Genomic DNA, 17,780 nt, shown 5'->3' with positions numbered 1-17,780 from the left:
GAGGGAGCGGGCTATCTTTGGGGCTAGGGACAGCTTCTCAGAGCAGGGTCCATTTGAACTGGCCCGGAACGAACCAGCGTCAAGGAGGTCCGCAGCGCGGGTATTCCAGGCGGAGGGATCGAAGGGACCGCCGAGTTCAAGGGTATCGACCTGGGAAGAGCAAGAAGGCGGCTGTGGCTGAGCTAACAGCGTCCAGGGCAGGCGGTGGGAGAAGAGGGTTAGGGCCGGCTCTGGCGGGCTCTCGCTGGTCTGGGTACGATCATTCCCAATGCAGTGAGAGAGCCACAGCTCCAAGCAGAGTCGCATCAGACGTTCGCCTTGTGTCCCAGCTACCACGTCGCTGCTGCGTGCAGGCTTGCGAGGGGCGGGCGGGATCGCAGGGGCCGCACTCGAGCACCGCACGCCGCCAAAATCCACGAACAGCACACGTCCAGGGCTGGCGCCTCCTCCGGACGAGGCCGTGCGGCGGTGACCCGGCTGGGCGCGGGGGAAGGGGACTGCCGGCGCCCCGAGCCGGAGGAAGCTGTCTGGGTTGGTGGGGCTGTTCTAAGGGTGTGACAACGGCCGCCCCCCACCCCCGTTACTTCACTCAGGACCACAGAACGAGTCCCTGAGGCGGGCGAGCTTTAAGCCACGCTAAAGACAAGACTCGCCAACAAAACGCCTAAGGAGCGGGGCGAGCTGCCAAGCGCCGGTAACCCTCGCCGAGGTCGAGCCGGTGCGTCCTGCGGGAGCGGCGCACGGCCGAACTCCGGCTCCCCATTGGCCAGCTGGCGGGGGCGGGCGGCCATAACTACGGGTTTCCATTGGTCGGCCGGCGGCCGCAACCCTGGTTGTCCATTGGCCAGACCGCGGGGGCGGAACCGGAACCGGCTACGGCGCGGGGGCGGGGCCTCACTGCGCGCCAGCGGCAGCTGGAGCGGCGGCCGCGGTGGCAGGACGCGGGCGGCCGCTGCAACTGAGCCCATGGTGCCGGGCCGCGGCCAGGCCGCAGGAGAAGCTGGAGGCCCGGGCTGCCCCCGCTGACCGTGCGCGCCCGCGGGGCCGGAGCCGCCGCCTCCGCCGGGCCCCGCCGGGCCCCTCCGGGCGCGGGCCGCCAGCCATGGGGTCCCTGTTCCGGAGCGAGCCCATGTGCCTGGCGCAGCTCTTCCTGCAGTCGGGCACGGCCTACGAGTGCCTCAGCGCGCTGGGTGAGAAGGGCCTGGTCCAGTTCCGAGACGTGAGTGTCGCCGCCCGGCTTCCGCCCGCAGCCCCGCGCCGGGCCGCCCAGGGCCACCGGCCGCCGGAGCTCCGCGCGGCGGCTCTGCGTGGCCAGTTGGGGTCTCCCGCAGCCCTCCGCGCCTGGGGACTCGCTGCCCGGTGCTCCGGCGGGCGGAGCAGTCCGGCCGAGGCTCGGGGAGCCCTTTGGGAACTTACGGGTTGGGGGACACGAAGTCAGAAGACCTTCTGCAGCAGAGTGAGGGACGGTGCGGCGAGACTCGGTGGGAGGCGATTTTGAAGGGATGGGCAAGGAAGGCCTTTCTGAGGGGGTGGCCTTTGGATTGAACCCGAACGGAAGGAGCTGGGGAAAGGGGTGCTCAGTGCGGGGGACAGGAAGGGCGCCGACCCTCCAGGGTACCTGTTCCTGGAGGAGAGGGTTTCGCCTCCTTGGTTGCCTGGTGTGGCGATGCACACACGGTGGCTGTTTGAGGACTTGGACCCAGTCAGCATCTGGACGCCGTCTCCGCGACCAGTAATAAGAAACACTTGTTTGTGCGTCCACTTATTTGTTTATTGTTTGTCTCCACCATGGACTGCCAGCCTCGGAGGGTGAGGACCTTGCCTGACTTGTTCTCATTCCCCAAGCCTTAGCACAGCCCTTGGCATTTGTTGGCACTAATAGGCATTTGTTGGCACTAATAGGCGTTTGTTGAATGAATGAACAAGCTTTTATTGAGTGCCTGCTATGTGCAGGCAGTTTTTGGTGCTGATCCAGCGTGAGCAAGGCAGCCAAAATCCCGTGTTCTTGGAGCTCACAGTCCGGGGAGGAGACAGAATAAAATACACTCTTCTTATGAGCACTTCTCTATGGAGGAAATGAACAGAGGGTGGAAGTGAGACTGTTAAGCAGGACCTCATTCTGGTGGAACTGAAATTCACTCAGGCAAACACCATTGTTGAGCTATCATTTTCATCTTGTGTTTCTTGTTTTTGTTTTTTTTCTTAATTTCACAAGGGAATGCCCCGACCCAGGATCTGATATCAGGGATCCCTGGGTTGGACCCATAATATGGTTGCAACAGCAGTGACAGGTGAGTGACAGATGAGGCTGAAGGCAAAGTGCAGTGCTCATCCTCATTCCTGGAGCCACTTGGGCGTCAGCAAATGGTACCTGCTCACCTGGCAGGCACAGTGCCATAAGGTGGCAGGGCTGGGCAGCCGCTGCAAGGGTAACAGATTGCTTTTCAGGTAGATTTGTTCCGCCCTCTTAGGACTCAAAGCAGAGCACTTACCATAATTCATTCGTAGGGCTTTGAACAAATGCTCTAATCGCCATAGAGATTCAGATTTCATTCAGTGTTACATGAGGTCATAGACTGTATACTCAGAGTCAGTGAAAGAAAAAGAAAGTCTGTTCCATTTTTTTCAGAAGGAAAATAAAACTAAGATTCTGTGCTGAGACCTGTGTGGTGCTAGGTTTTCCGTGTGCTTTGTGGGTGCCGACAGCCCATCCCAGCTCTTCTCACCTCTTTTTGGTGTTTCTGACCAACTTTGCATTCACTGTGTGGAGTCACTGATACCACTGCTTTCTGGTTCACTTAGGCTTTTTTTCAGTAACTCTCATGAAGGGAAGCCAGCAGGTCAAGGACATCAGTAGCAACAACCAGGTGTAGACCTGGAGAAAAAAATGTTGTGCAGCTAGGGTAGGGGTCTGGGAGCTGAGGTGGCTCCCTGTTGTAAGGGTCCTTGCTAAGAGCAGTGTTCCTGTTCAGTCCTGTAGCTGCTGGAGCCCAAGGTCCACAGTGGAGGTACGAGTACACACAGCACAGGTCTCTTCTGCCTGGCTTTCTAGGTTAAATGCGGTCTTGGAAGGAATCTGTGTTAAAATGTACTTTATGCCTAGAGACTGGGGAGGCGGAGGCAGGAGAATTCCAAGTTTGAAGCTAGCCTCAATAACTTAGCATAACTGTGCCTCAACATAACAAAAAGAACTGGGGATCTAGTTCTGTGGTTAAGCAGCCCTGGGTTCAGCCCCCAGTATGAAGAAGAAAGGAAAATGTACTTCATCCCATTAGCTTTGAATCAAGAGTAACTGCCATCCTAAAAGAAAAAGCCTTCCAGATTTTGTAACATGACCCACGCAACAGGATAGAAGTCTATGCAAGTAGCTGCAGTGGTGTGCCAAATCCAGTTGTGTTTGTACCATTGCCATAGAAGTGTGCCTGGTCACACAGATTCTGCTCTTTGTAGAATTGTAAAGTTCATTTAAAGTTAAGAAAGAAAAATGAACCTGAGAAGTAGTGTCCATCTAGCCAGCTTGATACATGGCTTCCTACTCCAGCTCTCAGACCTGTAGAAACAGGTTGACATCTGATTCATGAGGAACTTGGACATGGTTACTTTAGCTTAGTATGACCTCCAGAAGTGAATGAGAGTTGATAAACAGAAGTGAAATGGAATTTTATCTTTCTTCTGGGTGATTCTTATTTTTGATACTGGGGATTGAACCCAGGGGCGCTTAACTGCTGAGCCACATCCCCAGCCTATTTTTATGTTTTATTTAGAGATAAGGTCTCACTGGGTTGCTTAAGGCCTTGCTAAATTGAGGAGGCTGGCTTTGAAATTACAATCCTCCTGTCTTAGCCTCCTGAACTGCTGGGATTATAGGCGTGAACAACCACAACTGGCCTGGGGAAATATCTTTAATATGCTTTTTACATATACAAATCAGATTTAATTTACTAATTTTATTAAATAATTTTTACAATTTTTTTATTGTTTTAAGCTTTGTGTTATAAGAAGCTCAGCAGAATGAAGAGCACTGGGACCCCTGTGTACCCACAATGTGGACTAGTGGCCGCTTACTTTAGCCTCCCACCTTCATCCCTGCTGGACCAGATCCCTATAAGCACATTCAGGCCATATGATTTCAGTCAATACCTCAAAAGATAAGGATTCTTAAAAATCCCAGCCCCGAGACCATTATCATGCCTGAATACTTTAGTAATAATTTCTTAATATCAAATACCTGGTCATTTAACATAACAGTTTTAATAAGTGCATAGTTACCAGTTGTGTGGCTGAGCTGTGATTTGTGTGCAGCTTTATTGAGGCCTATCACAAAATGCACCTGTTTCACGAATACTATGCATTGATTTTTTAGAAAGCAACTCATGCAGCCATTGACACAGTCCAGTTTCAGAACACTCTTTCCCCATAAGACCCCTCATATCCACACACAGTCAGTCTTTACTCCTGCCCCCAGTCCAGGTGCCCATTTGGTCATGCCCATTCTGGATGTGTCACATAAAGAGGATCCTGCAGCGAGTGTCCTGCTGTGCCTGGCTACTTCCACTGTTTCTCAAGTCATCCGTGTTGTCGTGTATTGGGATTGTTCCCTTTTATTGCTGAGTCATTTTCCATGGTTTAGAGATAACCTATTTCTTTTTCAATTTTTTATTGTTGGATTTTTAGGTTAGTGTGTTTTCTCTATCCTTAAGGTTGGTGTTTCTAAAAAATTTTGTTTATCAATTTTTTTTCCCCTGAAGTTAAATTTCTTTGCGGGATAATTCTAGGCCAAGGGATATTTCAGGCATTTCTTGATCAACAGTTGCCAAATCACTGTCCAAAAAAGTCAGGGCAGCTTATATTCTGGTTCAGTAATATTTGTGAGTGTATTTTCCCCCAAAACCTTGCCAGTAATATTTTATTCTAAAAATTTAGGGGCTGGCTCCATGATAGAGTACGTGCTTAGCATGCTTGAGTCCCTGAACCCCACTCCCAAGTAAAGATGAATAAATAAAAGAAAAAAAAATTTACCTTTAAATTTTAGAAATTCAAAGCAAAATTTTTATCTTTTCCTCAGCTCAACCAGAATGTAAGTTCTTTTCAAAGAAAATTTGTTGGTGAGGTGAAGAGATGTGAAGAACTAGAACGAATATTGGGTAAGTGTATTTTCCATTTTTAATAACTTATGTGATGATAAGTATTATTGTAGTTGTAGATGGACAGGATGCCTTTATTTTATTTACTTAAGTGGTGCTGAGGATCAAACCCAGTGCCTCACATGTGCAATGCCACTGAGATACAGCCCAGCCCACATAATTATTTTTATGTAAGTAAACCTTGTTCATTTTAGAAAAGTTAGAAAATATAGACAAGCAGAAAGGAAGAATGAAATTGTTCATATTTTATAAGTCAGAGGTAATCACTATTATGTAGTTATGTTATTTTTCCATTCTTTTTATTATATGTCTATAAAAGTAAGGACTTACATGATAATGGGCAGGTTATTTTTTTTCAGCCTTGTCTTCTGCTTAATAGCACTCGATGTAACATCTTGATGTCTACAAACATTGATGACCCATCATTTTTATGACTACATAGAATTTTTCTGTATTAACGTGCCATGATTTATTTAACCAGCACTTCATAGTTTTTTTATAACCTAATGCTGCATATATGTTAATATATTACTTAATTTAAAACCATGTTGAGATACAGGGACACAAAGAAGTGACAGGTAGCTTGTTTGATAATCCCTTTCATTTTCTCTGGGCTTCCTTTGGGAAGAGGTTAGATTAGGCCTCCCTTGCCTCTGTTCTTTTCTACCAGTGATTGAACCCAGGGGTGCTTAACCACTGAGCCACATCCCCAGCCCCACCCAACTCCCCCTTCCCTTTTTTTTTTGAGGGGGGGGGGCACAGGGATTGAACTCAGGTACTCTACCGGTGAGTTACATCCCCCACCCTATTTTGTATTTTGTTTAGAGATAGGGTCTTACTGAATAGCTTAGCACCTTACTTTTGTTGAGTCTGGCATTGAACTCTCAATCCTCCTTCCCAACCTCCTGAGCTGCTGGGTTACAGGTATGTACCACCACGACTGGTCCCAACTCTCCTTTTTAAAAATATTTTTTATTTTGAGACAGGATCTTGTTAAGTTGCTTAGGGCCTCACCAAGTTGCTGAGGCTGGTCTCAAACTTTTGATCCTCCTGCTTTAACCTCCAGAGTCTCTGGGATAATAGTCATGTGCTACCACACCTGGCTAAATTAGTGCTTTTAACTGTCACATTTCAGTAGCCCAAGGCTGCTGTTTTTATCTTTAAGATTTTAGCCAGATAGCTGGGCATGGTGGCACTTGCCTATAATCTCAGCAGTTTGGGAGGCCGAGGCAAGAGGATCATGAGTTCAAAGCCAGCCTCTCAGCAACTTAGTGAGGGCCTGAGTAACTCAGTGAGACCCTCTCTCTAAATAAAATATAAAAAATGGATGGGGATGTGGCTCAGTGGTTAAGCACCCTTGGGTTCAATTCCTGGTACCAAACAAACAACAACAAAAAGTTAGCCTGAAATAGTCATCGAGTCAAACTGAGAGGGGAAAAGTGACAGTTGACTAAAGTACAAAACTCAATTTTAACAGTATGAACAAAAACCATGGGGCCTGGAAGAACATGACTTTTGGAATAATTTGTAGTAGCTGATTATTATTGTGGATTTTTTTCAATTGGGGATTTTAGCTTTAAGAAAAACTTTTAGTTACCTGAAATTTGTTCCTTCGTATCTTGCTTGAGGTCCTGGTGACCTGTGTTGATCCTGTACGTTAGAGTGAGACCACATGAGTCACTGGACAGGTTGTAATTTGGGAATGAGGTTTTTAAAGGCAGGGCAAAGGTCATGATGCATTAGACATGTCTAGGACTTCCTGTAGCTAAACTGTTTAAAAAATATCGCAGGCTTGAAACAATAAAAAAATGAATGCTCAAGTTAATTGAGTAATAAGTTGGTTTAAACAGTTTGCATCTATCTTTAGAAACCTCTTAAACCCAAAACTTTTTTTTACTGTCTTTCTGGTAACATATATTTGCTTTTTTCCTCCTTTCTCCCTTCCTTCCTCCCCTCTCCATTTCCTTCCTTTCCAAAATACCGCACCTGCTGATGAGTTTGGCGGGTATTGTGACTTCTATCCTAAGGAAAAGGCCTCTTCATGGAGTTGAAAATATGAACTAAAGAAAGCCAGTGAATTTTGGCTGGTGTTTAGTTCCACAAATCTAATTTTTAACTCAGCAGTGAGGTAGACCGAGGGCCTCAACCCATGGCAGCCAGGCTTGTGGGGAGGTGCGGAGAGCCTGGCTCTGCCCGTCTCCTGGGTGGATCTGCTGCCAGAGGTCATGACTCTCCTCCCAAGCACCTCTGCAGAGAGCCACGCTGCTGGCTCTGGGGGGACTATCACAGGCCTATCACTGCATTCTATAGGTTCAGGGCCTCAGAGGCTCCTTATTTTGGTTTGGGAAATGAAAATAATTGGGGGAACTTTAGCAAATGTTTATCCAGATTATTGTTTATTTTGCCGGTCTCTCTAGGCAGCATTATTTTGCAGATCTTTGGACAAAGTTGCAAAGAATGACTCATAGATCAGTTCGAACAGTCAAGATATTTGTACATTGGGAAGGTTGGAATTTGCAGTGTTCTGACTGAAGCGTATTTTAGTAAGTGTTTGTATCTAATTGGTTTAACCATTATTTTCACAGTGTATCTGGTGCAGGAAATTACTAGAGCTAATATACCCCTGCCTGAGGGAGAGGTCAGTCCTCCTGCACCCCCTCCAAAACAGGTTCTGGAAATGCAGGTAAGGCTCCTGAAGATGCTGTGGAGGTGTAGCGCTCCCGCTGCCTGTCACTTACTCCTATTGTCTTATGTTTTCTGCCTTTTTTCCTCAAAACTGTGGGGTGAAAATTAAAGGATAATTTTAACCCTCACTAGTACATTGTGATACATTTATTTTTATTTTTTATATTTTTAGTTGCAGATGGACACAATACTTTTATTTATTTTTATGTGGCGCTGAGGACCAGTGCCTCTCAAGTGATAGGCAAGCTCTCTGCCCCTGAGCCACAACCCCAGCCCTGTCTGTGATAAGTTTTAACTGAAGTTCAGTTTTGTTTCATGAATTTTCAGTGCTGGTGAACAGAGGCTAGGGAGAATTAGGCCATCCGCTCTGCCACGTGGTGTTTCAGGAAGTTCATGGGGGATTATCCAGGCCTGGCATGCCCCTCCTCCCACCAGTGGCCGCTGCTCTGGGCCTGTGCCCTCCCTTCTGGGCTCCCTGCCCTGGTGTTCAGAGGTGGTTGATCACTGCAGGTGGGCAGGAGACCGAATGCCCTCACCTAGATGAGTGGCTTGGGCTGGGGGATCAAACTGTCCCCTGCTGTGAATTACCTACTGAGGTTTCCGTCTGTCATTTTTTGAGCTGAGAAATAGGCCGGCTTGTCCTTGCTCTCAGAGCAGTGAGCGTGGTGCAGCTGAAGCCATTGCATCGGCAGCTGCTGGGTCTATCTGTCTGGGAGGAAGTCGTTTATCCCTTGGCACTAATGGACTTCAGAGAGAGTGACGCAGTCTGGTGGGCAGAGAGCAGTCATCTGGTTTGGCCTGTTGGGTAGGTTGGTGATGATATGATTACAAACATATCAGTTACTATTTATAGTTTTTATAAGGTAGAGTTCAAATAATGAGTGTAGTATGTTAATGTTTGAATACAAGTTTTCATTGACTTTTTTAAAAAATATATATTTTTAGTTGTAGATGGACACAATACCTTTTATTTTTGTGTGGTCTGAGGATCAGACCCAGTTCCTCACACGTGCAAGGCAAACGCTCTACCACTGAGCCATAACCCAGCCCTTCATTGACTCTTTTTATAGATTATTTCAATAAATATGTATTGATAAGGATGCTTTGTATATAAATAATTATTAAAGAGTCATTCTCAAGAATTCTTATGTCCACTTAATTGTGCTAAGTATAGATGCATGGAAACTTTTAAGCTGAAGACTAGGAGACTGTATGTTTAGGAAGGTTGATCCAAAATTGTCCTGTGTTGCATATAAAAGGAAACATAGACTTGATATCTGGTAGTGGATAAGCAGACGGAGAAAAAGCAGAAGTGTCTGGGCCTGAGGTCGAGGAGAGGCTGACAGCCTCACCTATTGAGTACTTCATAGGAAGTACTTCAACTAATAGGAGAGAGTAAACAAGGCACCTTTAAAGTCATTGTTTTCATGTCCCTGTCACATGTAGGTAAACTCTGGCTTTTAACCCCCCTGGCTTTGGTATGCTTGGGAGGGTTGGGCTGCATGGGAGCGGGGCCGTACTGCTGAGTGGTGGCTCTTAAGCTCACACATACACCTGAGTGACCGCTGTGTTCTCATAGGAGCAGTTGCAGAAGCTTGAGGTCGAACTGAGAGAAGTCACCAAGAACAAGGAGAAACTGAGGAAGAACCTGCTTGAACTGATCGAGTATACTCACATGCTGCGAGTGACTAAAACCTTCGTTAAGCGAAATGTCGAGGTAGGGAGAGGGGGGTGGAAGTATACTTCGTTTGTGAAAATCAGTTCTCCGTGAGGTTGTGGGCTTTGTCATCACTTCATCTAGATGTAAGTGATGAACTTTAATCTTGGCTTGCTTGCTTTCGATTTTGCAGTACTGGGGATGGAACCCAGGGCTGTTCACATGCTAGGCAAGTGCTCTACCACTGAGCTATGGCCCTAGCCTCCTTAGCTATATTTTTCATTTGGATTATATGACATCAAACAAAGCTTTATAGGCCTTTTCCTGTCTTGGTTGGTTTTAACAATAATAGTGCTTCTTATTTATCAAATGTTTTCCATTTTAAAAAAAAAATCTTTATAATCTTGAGAAATGGTGGAGCAGAAGTTGGACTCTACAATTTAGTTTTTCTAAATTATTAAGAGTAAAGGAAGAATTGTTTAATGTACATGTCTTCAAGTGGCTTACAAATAGAGGGTGGGAAATTACCTTTTCACTTGTCAGAGCTGAGTTATGCATCTGAGTTATCTTGGGGTGTGTCATAGAAACTTACCTGGAAGCCTAACCTATGTCCTCCTGCTGAGATGCACTTGGCTCTGTGTCTTTCCAGTTTGAACCCACCTATGAGGAATTCCCGTCTCTGGAGAACGACTCTTTGCTGGACTACAGCAGCATGCAGAGGCTGGGGGCAAAGCTGGGGTAGGTGATGGCGACTGTGTGTCAAGCCCTTCTTGTAGAAGGCTCTACCACTGAGCCATAGAATGGATGAATGGGACCATTTGTTCTAAAACCTGTGACTGAGTGAAGGTGAAGGTGAAGGTCTGTTTAGGAAGACACAGTGCCCCTGTCCTGGTCGAGCTGAGCGACTCAGCTGTTATGGCTTGTAACTTATTATGATGGAAATTTCTTCCTTTGGTGTAATAGGTTGGAAATAAGTTATGTTGCTCAGTGTTCCTCCTGTAAGCAGGAAGTAATTGGCCACTGAAGCATCGAGTACTGTTGGGGGAAATGTAGGGGCTAAACTGAGCTGGTTAATTTTTTTATTAACCCTGCTTTCAGGGTCTCTTTTTGCTGTTTGTTCTTTCTGCCTACTTAAACTAATAGCACCTTGTTTCCTTGTGTTGTTTGTAGTTTTATTTTTTTTTAATGAAGATTCCTCAGTTCCTTATCTGAAGTTGTTCAGTGAGGTTTAGTCTGATAATCCATTCCTCCAGAGAGAGTTTGTTTTTCCATTTGTTGGGTGCCTTGGAGTGCTCTACCAACCTGGAATCATATATGTTGGTTTTTTTAGCATGGGTTTTTAAAAATTGATTATTTATTTATTTTTGGTACTGGGGATTGAACCCAGGGTCTTTAATACTGAGCTATCTCCCCAGTCCTTAGTTGAGGTTTTATTTGATACAGGGTCTCACAAAGTTGCTGAGGGTCTTGCTGAGTTGCTGAGACTGGCTTCACACTTGGGATCTTCCTGCCTCAGCCTCCCGAGTCACTGGATTACAGTGGTGCACCACTGTTGGACTGGTTGATTTGTTTTTTTTTTTTGAATTTGGAAATAATGTGAACTTAAGCCACAAACCTGACTGAATTCTAAACCTTTAGGTACAAATTCCCAGGGAAAACCTTTCTCTGTTTAGAGCCAAAGCTGAAAAAATAAATTTATTTGTAGGCTCCTTTATGAGATGGATTATTTTCTAGTCCACATTCACTGAAATGTAGCCCTTTGGGCAAGAAGTCCCAGCTCTAGTGGGGATCAGGGCCATCTCCTTGCCTCATCTGGACCCAGTGCCTGTCCCTGTTTCTTGTGCTGGCATTAAACACGAGGCCATAAGGTCCTGCATCAGTATCATGCATTTCTTTTTTTCATATATATATTTTTAGTTGTAGGTGGACACAATACCTTTATTTTATTTTTATGTGGTGCTGAGGATTGAACCCAGTGTCTCATGCATGCTAGGCAAGTGCTCACTGAGCCATGACCCCAGCCCAGTAGAATGTATCTTGACAGGTAGAACATCCTGTCTTAAGTTTTGGATTCCAAGAGTTTCCCTTTGTTGTAGGCTGAGCTATCCTTTTAAAAGGGTGTTTCAGAAATATTTTGTTGGCATTTGAGATGTTTTGCAGTTGAAGGGCTTTCAGATGGCTCTGCCTTTTTGCCAGAGACAGAGGTCTTCATCCTTTGAAGGCAGTTTGAGAACATTCATTGCTTCTAGTTGACCATGGGTCATCTTCATTGTCTCAGGTTTGTGTCTGGCCTAATTCATCAAGGAAAAGTTGATGCATTTGAAAAAATGCTATGGAGGGTCTGCAAAGGGTATACCATCGTGACCTATGCAGAACTGGATGAGTCCCTGGAAGACCCCGAAACAGTGAGTAAATGTCATGACCACCTTCTAGCAATGGCAGACCCACAGCGAGCTGGAGGTGCAGAACAAAGTGCGGGACACTCTTCATGGAGATCCCATGTTTTAGGGGTGTGAATCCCCCTTGCAGAGCTCCAGGCTTAGATCTGTCTGCCCTGTGTTGTCCTTGTGCTTCAAACTGGAATCCTACTCTTCCTCCTGACACCTCATAGACCCCCTTTTCAGCAAACGACAGCTCTATTTTCTCAGTCTGAGTAGCCAGAAACCTTGGGGCCATTCTGACTCTTCTCATCTCTCACTCAAAACCATCCACCGATCTGGTGACCCTGCCTTTTAGATACAGGGGAGTCTGGCTACTTCTTCCCCTGCCCTGCCACCATTCTGGTCGGGTCACCTGCCACACCTTTCTCACCTCTGTGTTGGAGCAGCTTCCTCCCTTCACTCATCCTCTCACTGTCCTCTTCCAGTTTCCAGAATGGTCTCTGTCAGCTCATTTCACTCCCTATGTGGGACCCTCCAGTGGCTTCCTGCAGCATGGTGTGTGGGCCTTGTCACATCCCTGACTGCCCTGTTCCTGCTCTCACCTGTCCAGGCCCCTTCTCCTGAATGTGCGTCTGCTTACGCTCTTCCCTCTGTTTGCAGAGACCTCCCCGCCCCAGTCCCCACAGTTCACTCCCTCATCTGTCTCATTTTTGTACACTCTGGTGGCACGGCCTGGGGTGCCCCTTGCCCATCCTGTTTAGGGTTGTGCACCACACTCCTCCCTGTCTCCTCCTCAGCACTCGCCTCCCCCGGCACATGCAGCCTTTCATCATCACGCCCCTAGCTGTGGCCTGAGCCTCAGCTCCTGCTCTCCTGGTTGGGTTTTTGTGTCGAACTCACTGCTCAGGCCTTAGCGCCTGTTGAAGTGCTCGGCTAATAGGTAAAATGCCTATCAGTTTTTTTTTCTGGGTTGGGGATCGCACTTTATGCACTCGAGAAGCACTCTTGCACAGAGCTGTATCCCCAGCCCTCCTGAAGCAGTTAATAGAATTCTGTTTTATTGAAAATCTGTAAATATGGTTTATTCTCATTATTTGCACTAATTATGTTTAGCAAAACACCAAACTACCAAATTTGGAATTATTGCTCCTAGGGAAATTCAAGTTGAATTTCTGTGAGCCTCTGAGCCCAGCACTTCCTCGGCTGGTCAGCCTATGACTTGATTTTATTTGTTTCTCCTTGTTTAATATGTGTTCCTGATTCATTCACATTCGGCCTGTGTCCCAGAGCCCATCTCTTACAGCTTCTCTCACGTGTTTCTAGCAAGACACATCACAGCCTTCTTGTGCTTGGGAGCTTGAGTGAGCATCTTGAGTGAGCAAGATCAATAGAAAGCACAGCAGTGGGGAAAACGAGGCAGAGAATAGACTGCAGAGGACACTTGGTTATGGTGTGAGCTGAGCCGAGAAGGCACTTTTCACCTGCTGGAGCTCCTTGGTCACGTAGGCATCAAGTCCTACCATTTTTTTTGCTGCTTTGCAGATAAATGAAGGCGCTGCATGTGTCACTTGGGCATATTGTAGTGAGTGGGTGAATTGGCAGTTCTGGAGTCTGCAAACCGTGAGGCATGATGCCGCTGAGTGAGTGAATGGACTCTTACAGCGGGAGCTGCCAGGATTCCCAGCTACATGCACAGAACTGACGGGTCTATTGCTCTTTGTAGGGAGAAGTCATAAAATGGTACGTGTTCTTGATATCCTTCTGGGGAGAGCAGATTGGCCATAAGGTCAAGAAGATATGTGATTGGTAAGAGGAAGCCCTTCATGCCATTAATTTCTTGAGGTACAGCACCTGCTGGCTTCCCTTCACTCTCCCTCTGCAGTTCAGAGCAGTACCCTGGGCACGCAGGCTGCTGGCTCTGCTCCATGACTCTATTGTTGTGAGGCCCAGCTCTTCAGCACCTGAACAGCAAGATCAATAGAAAGCACAGCAGTGGGGAAAACGAGGCAGAGAATAGACTACAGAGGACACTTGGTCTTCTGTCTTGCCAGGACATTACTTAAGATAATTGAAAGTAGAGATCAGGTTAATTATGATCCCAGAGGTAATTCCTGCGCACCACCCCCCCTCACCCCTGAGGGTCTCAAGGCTTCAGATCAGTTGAGGAATGAATCAAATTAATTTTTTTTGTGTGTGTTGAGGATTAAACTCACAGTCACTTTACTTCTGAGCTGCATTCATAACCCTTTTTATTTGGCTTTGAGACAGGGTCTTGCTAAGTTTTCCAGGGTTGCTAACTTTGTAGGTGTCACCACTGCACACAAAGTTTTCATACTTTGTGCCTTCCTGTTGCATTTAGCTGGAGGTCAGGCTCCCTGTCACAGCTGAGCACACAGTGTCCCTGGGGCAGTTTCTCCTCTGCCTCGTTGGGGGTTGTGGTGGAAAGGGAAGTGTGGGCTCAGAGTGGGCTGCCTGGCTCACCTCACCTGGCCCCTGTCTCACTGGGCTGAGTTGGACAAGGTGACAGCTTTGGTTTTTTCATCCATAAAAGGCAGCAGTAATTCTTTTCTGTTAAGGCTGACAGGACTCACTGAGGTAGTGCAGGTGAAAAGCATCCAATGGCACCAGCCTCCAGGACATGGAGTTGTGTCGCATGAGAAGCAGTCTGTGGCTTCTCCCTGTCACCAAGGGGACACTTAGCAAAATGCCAGACAAAACCCCACAGGACCCCCTCGTGTCCTTCCAGTGGGCATGTAAGATCCTGTGAGTTCTTTGTTTCCTGAGGGAGGGGGTAAGGCTTGGGTATTTCCTATTTACCAGTTTGGTTCTCACTAATCATATAGCTAGTAATTTGGGGGTGTCAGCTGGACAAGCTTTTTGTTGTTTTAATAAGTATATATTGTCACATTGGTTAGAAAAGCTACTTGCAGCTCAGCAGACCCTGATATCACAGGTGTCATTGCTCAGGAGAAGGCTGGAGTGAGGATTCAAGTTTCCAAAGGCAGAATGCTCAGTGTGGATTAGCATGTTAGGGTGATGTGTTGGTGTGATTGGTGTGGTGGCCACACCTGTGATCCCAGTGACTCTGAGACTGAGGAGGATCTCAAGTTTGAGGCCAGGTAGGGCAACTTAGCAAGATGCTATCTCAGAATAAAATAGACTGGAAATGTGGCTCAGCAGTAGAGCATGCTTGGGTTTAATCCTTGGTACCAAAAGAGTCAATATAATAACAAAAAATATATGAAGGTGTTGTGGGAGCAATTGCAGTTTGGGGACAGCCAGCATTCCCTAGTGTGGTCTGGGTGTCAGGGGCCCCTGGGAGAACACTGGCTCCTAAGGTCAGGGAGGCACAGATACCAAGGCCATCGCTCCTGAGCCAGACCTCACCCCACCTTTTGTCTGGTGCGTGTGCACTCCTTGGCTCTGTGTTTCCAGCCTCAGTGTTGGTGAGTCTCAGAAAGTTGGGATTGGAAAGATTGGAAACATGCTTCCCAAATCCCTGGGGCAGGAGTGGAATTTGGATCCAGAGCAAGCTTGCCAAGCCTGTTCAGTTCAGCAGTGCTGTTGCGTGTCTGCGTGAGATCTTGCCCTGGCAGGCTGTGCCCACATCATTTTCCCCGAGGGCTGCTCTTCCTTCCACCCTGGAAGGGGATGTGCCTGGTGGAGATTGACCCTGGTTCTTGTGTTGGAAGTAGCTCTTCTAGTCTTGCTGACATGAAGCCATGTTTAATTCTGTCCCCTAGTTACCACTGCCACATTTACCCCTATCCAAACACTGTTGAGGAGCGAAAGGAGATTCAGGAGGGGCTGAATACTCGGATCCAGGATCTCTACACTGTGAGTAGACCTGCACCTGCCTTCTTATCTCGGGGGTGGAATATTCAACAGTCTTCGCTCTCTTTTAACATGAAATAAGGAAGGCAGATTAGGAGATGGGAATGTCCCTTTGTTCAGGGATGTTCCTTTCTAGCAGCCTGTTAGAAACCTACAGAGTAATTTTGGGACTTTCAAAAAAGATTCTGTGGTCATCTTTGATACATCGAATGGGCATCCTTGACCACAAATGACAGGCAGGCTTCACTGAGGTCTGGGTGTCATTTTACCTGCACTGTTTAACGTCGAGTTTCTTCCGATGTCAGCGAGGGCCCTGAGCAGGTGGCAAGAAGCAGAGTCAGACTCGCTTAAGCAAAAGGGAATTTCTTGGCAGAAGGGAGGGATGGGAATCCGGGGCTTCCAGTGCTGGGAGGCTGGGCGGGAGTCCAGGAGGCCATCAGGGCCCAGCCAGCTGTCACACTGCCACAGTGAGGACACCACCTTCCCTTTCCTGGGCCCTTGGGGTCCTTTCCCAGGAGGCAGTCAGCCTCCCAGGCTCACCATGAGCTGGTGGATGCTGCCCTGCGCCTGGGGCTGCTGCCATGGGAGATAAGTGCCTGGTGGCTCCACCGTCAGGACGAGAACTCCCCCAGGGACATTGGGGCTGGTGACAAGGACTGGACAGTGCTCACCTTGTCGAAAGCCCATGTCTGCTCTTACCCAGGTGCTTCACAAAACTGAGGATTATTTGAGGCAAGTGCTGTGTAAAGCCGCGGAGTCGGTGTACAGCCGCGTCATCCAGGTGAAGAAGATGAAAGCCATTTACCACATGCTGAACATGTGCAGCTTCGACGTGACCAACAAGTGCCTCATTGCTGAGGTCTGGTGTCCTGAGGCTGATCTGCGTGACCTGCGCCGGGCGCTAGAGGAGGGCTCGGTAAGGCTGCCTGCCCGCTGGGACCACTAGAGGCTGTTGCGGGGAGGAGATGCTCATGAAGCTGAGAAGGCCCTGACTGGACTCTTACTCTTGAGCTGCAGCTGTGGAGATCTGGCCATTCCAGGACACATGTGTATCCACGCATTCGAAGTCGCTCTTTTGAACAAATCATATATTCACATAGTTTACAAGTAAAGAGAAATACATTAAAAAGAAAAGAGCCAGGGAAGTGGCTTCCTCCTGTCTGCGGCCATGCTGGCCCAGTGTGGCCCCCGAGATAGCCTTGGTTTGACTTCTGCCCTGTCTCAAGTTACTTAATCATAGATAAGCAGATATGGATGGTACGCTTTTTCTTTCCTTTTTTGCAAAAGTTGTGCTATTCATACTGTTCTTTTCACTCAATAAGACTGGCCTGTTTTTTTTTTTTTTTTTTTTTTTTTTAATAACAAATACTTGATTGTATGTGTGCACCATGGTATATTTAGGTAGTTACCAAGTTATAAATACCTTGGCAGTGATTAACACTTGACCTGGAGTTTACACATGTGCCGATCTTCCAGTGGGGAGGACTTCATGGTGGCCTGGCTGGTCGGCTGGGTGGTGGTGCCAGCTGCCGCGATTCTCGTCCCACCAGTTGGGCCAGCACCTTCTGAGCTCAGGAGACTTTGACTTTTTTTTTTCTTTTTGTGTATGAACTATCTATTTCCTTTGCCCTGCTGGTGTTTTTCTTACTGTTTTCTGTTGGCTCCTTTTTTTTTAATACATTTTTTTAGTTGTAGATGGACACAATACCTTTATTTTATTTATTTTTTTATGTGGTGCCAGGGAATGAACCCAGTGCCTCACACATGTTAGGCAAATGCTAGGCAAATGCTCTACCACTGAGCCACAACCTGGGCCCTGTTGGCTCCATTTTTTCATTACAAATCAGTAAGTGTTTCAGAAGAATTGTAAACACTGAAGGAAAATACTACATATATTGGGGCTGGGGATGTGGCTCAAGCAGTAGCGCGCTCGCCTGGCATGTGTGCGGCCCGGGTTCGATCCTCAGCACCACATACAAACAAAGATGTTGTGTCCGCCGAGAACTAAAATAAATAAATATTAAAAAAAAAAAAAAAAGATCAGTTTAAAAAAAAAATACTACATATATGATTTTATTA

At 47.1% G+C, this 17,780-nt stretch overlaps 1 protein-coding gene across 1 annotated transcript in view; it reads left to right on the top strand.

Moving 5' to 3' along the window:
• Positions 1-931: 931 nt before the first annotated feature.
• Positions 932-17,780, top strand: part of Atp6v0a2 (ATPase H+ transporting V0 subunit a2) — a 34,118-nt gene continuing 17,269 nt past the window's right edge. Inside the window, exons 1-9 of the mRNA XM_027921345.2 lie at positions 932-1,219; positions 5,066-5,144; positions 7,730-7,827; positions 9,409-9,546; positions 10,136-10,224; positions 11,765-11,891; positions 13,591-13,673; positions 15,611-15,704; positions 16,405-16,617. Of these exons, the coding sequence (XP_027777146.1) occupies positions 1,103-1,219; positions 5,066-5,144; positions 7,730-7,827; positions 9,409-9,546; positions 10,136-10,224; positions 11,765-11,891; positions 13,591-13,673; positions 15,611-15,704; positions 16,405-16,617 (1,038 nt within the window). The 5' untranslated portion in view covers positions 932-1,102. The remainder of the gene's footprint in view (positions 1,220-5,065; positions 5,145-7,729; positions 7,828-9,408; positions 9,547-10,135; positions 10,225-11,764; positions 11,892-13,590; positions 13,674-15,610; positions 15,705-16,404; positions 16,618-17,780) is intronic.

The sequence above is a fragment of the Marmota flaviventris genome, chromosome 1 (assembly GCF_047511675.1).
Source record: "Marmota flaviventris isolate mMarFla1 chromosome 1, mMarFla1.hap1, whole genome shotgun sequence".
Lineage (NCBI taxonomy): Eukaryota > Metazoa > Chordata > Mammalia > Rodentia > Sciuridae > Marmota > Marmota flaviventris.
Note: the sequence above shows the minus strand (reverse complement) of the source record. Positions and strands in the feature narration are given on the sequence as shown.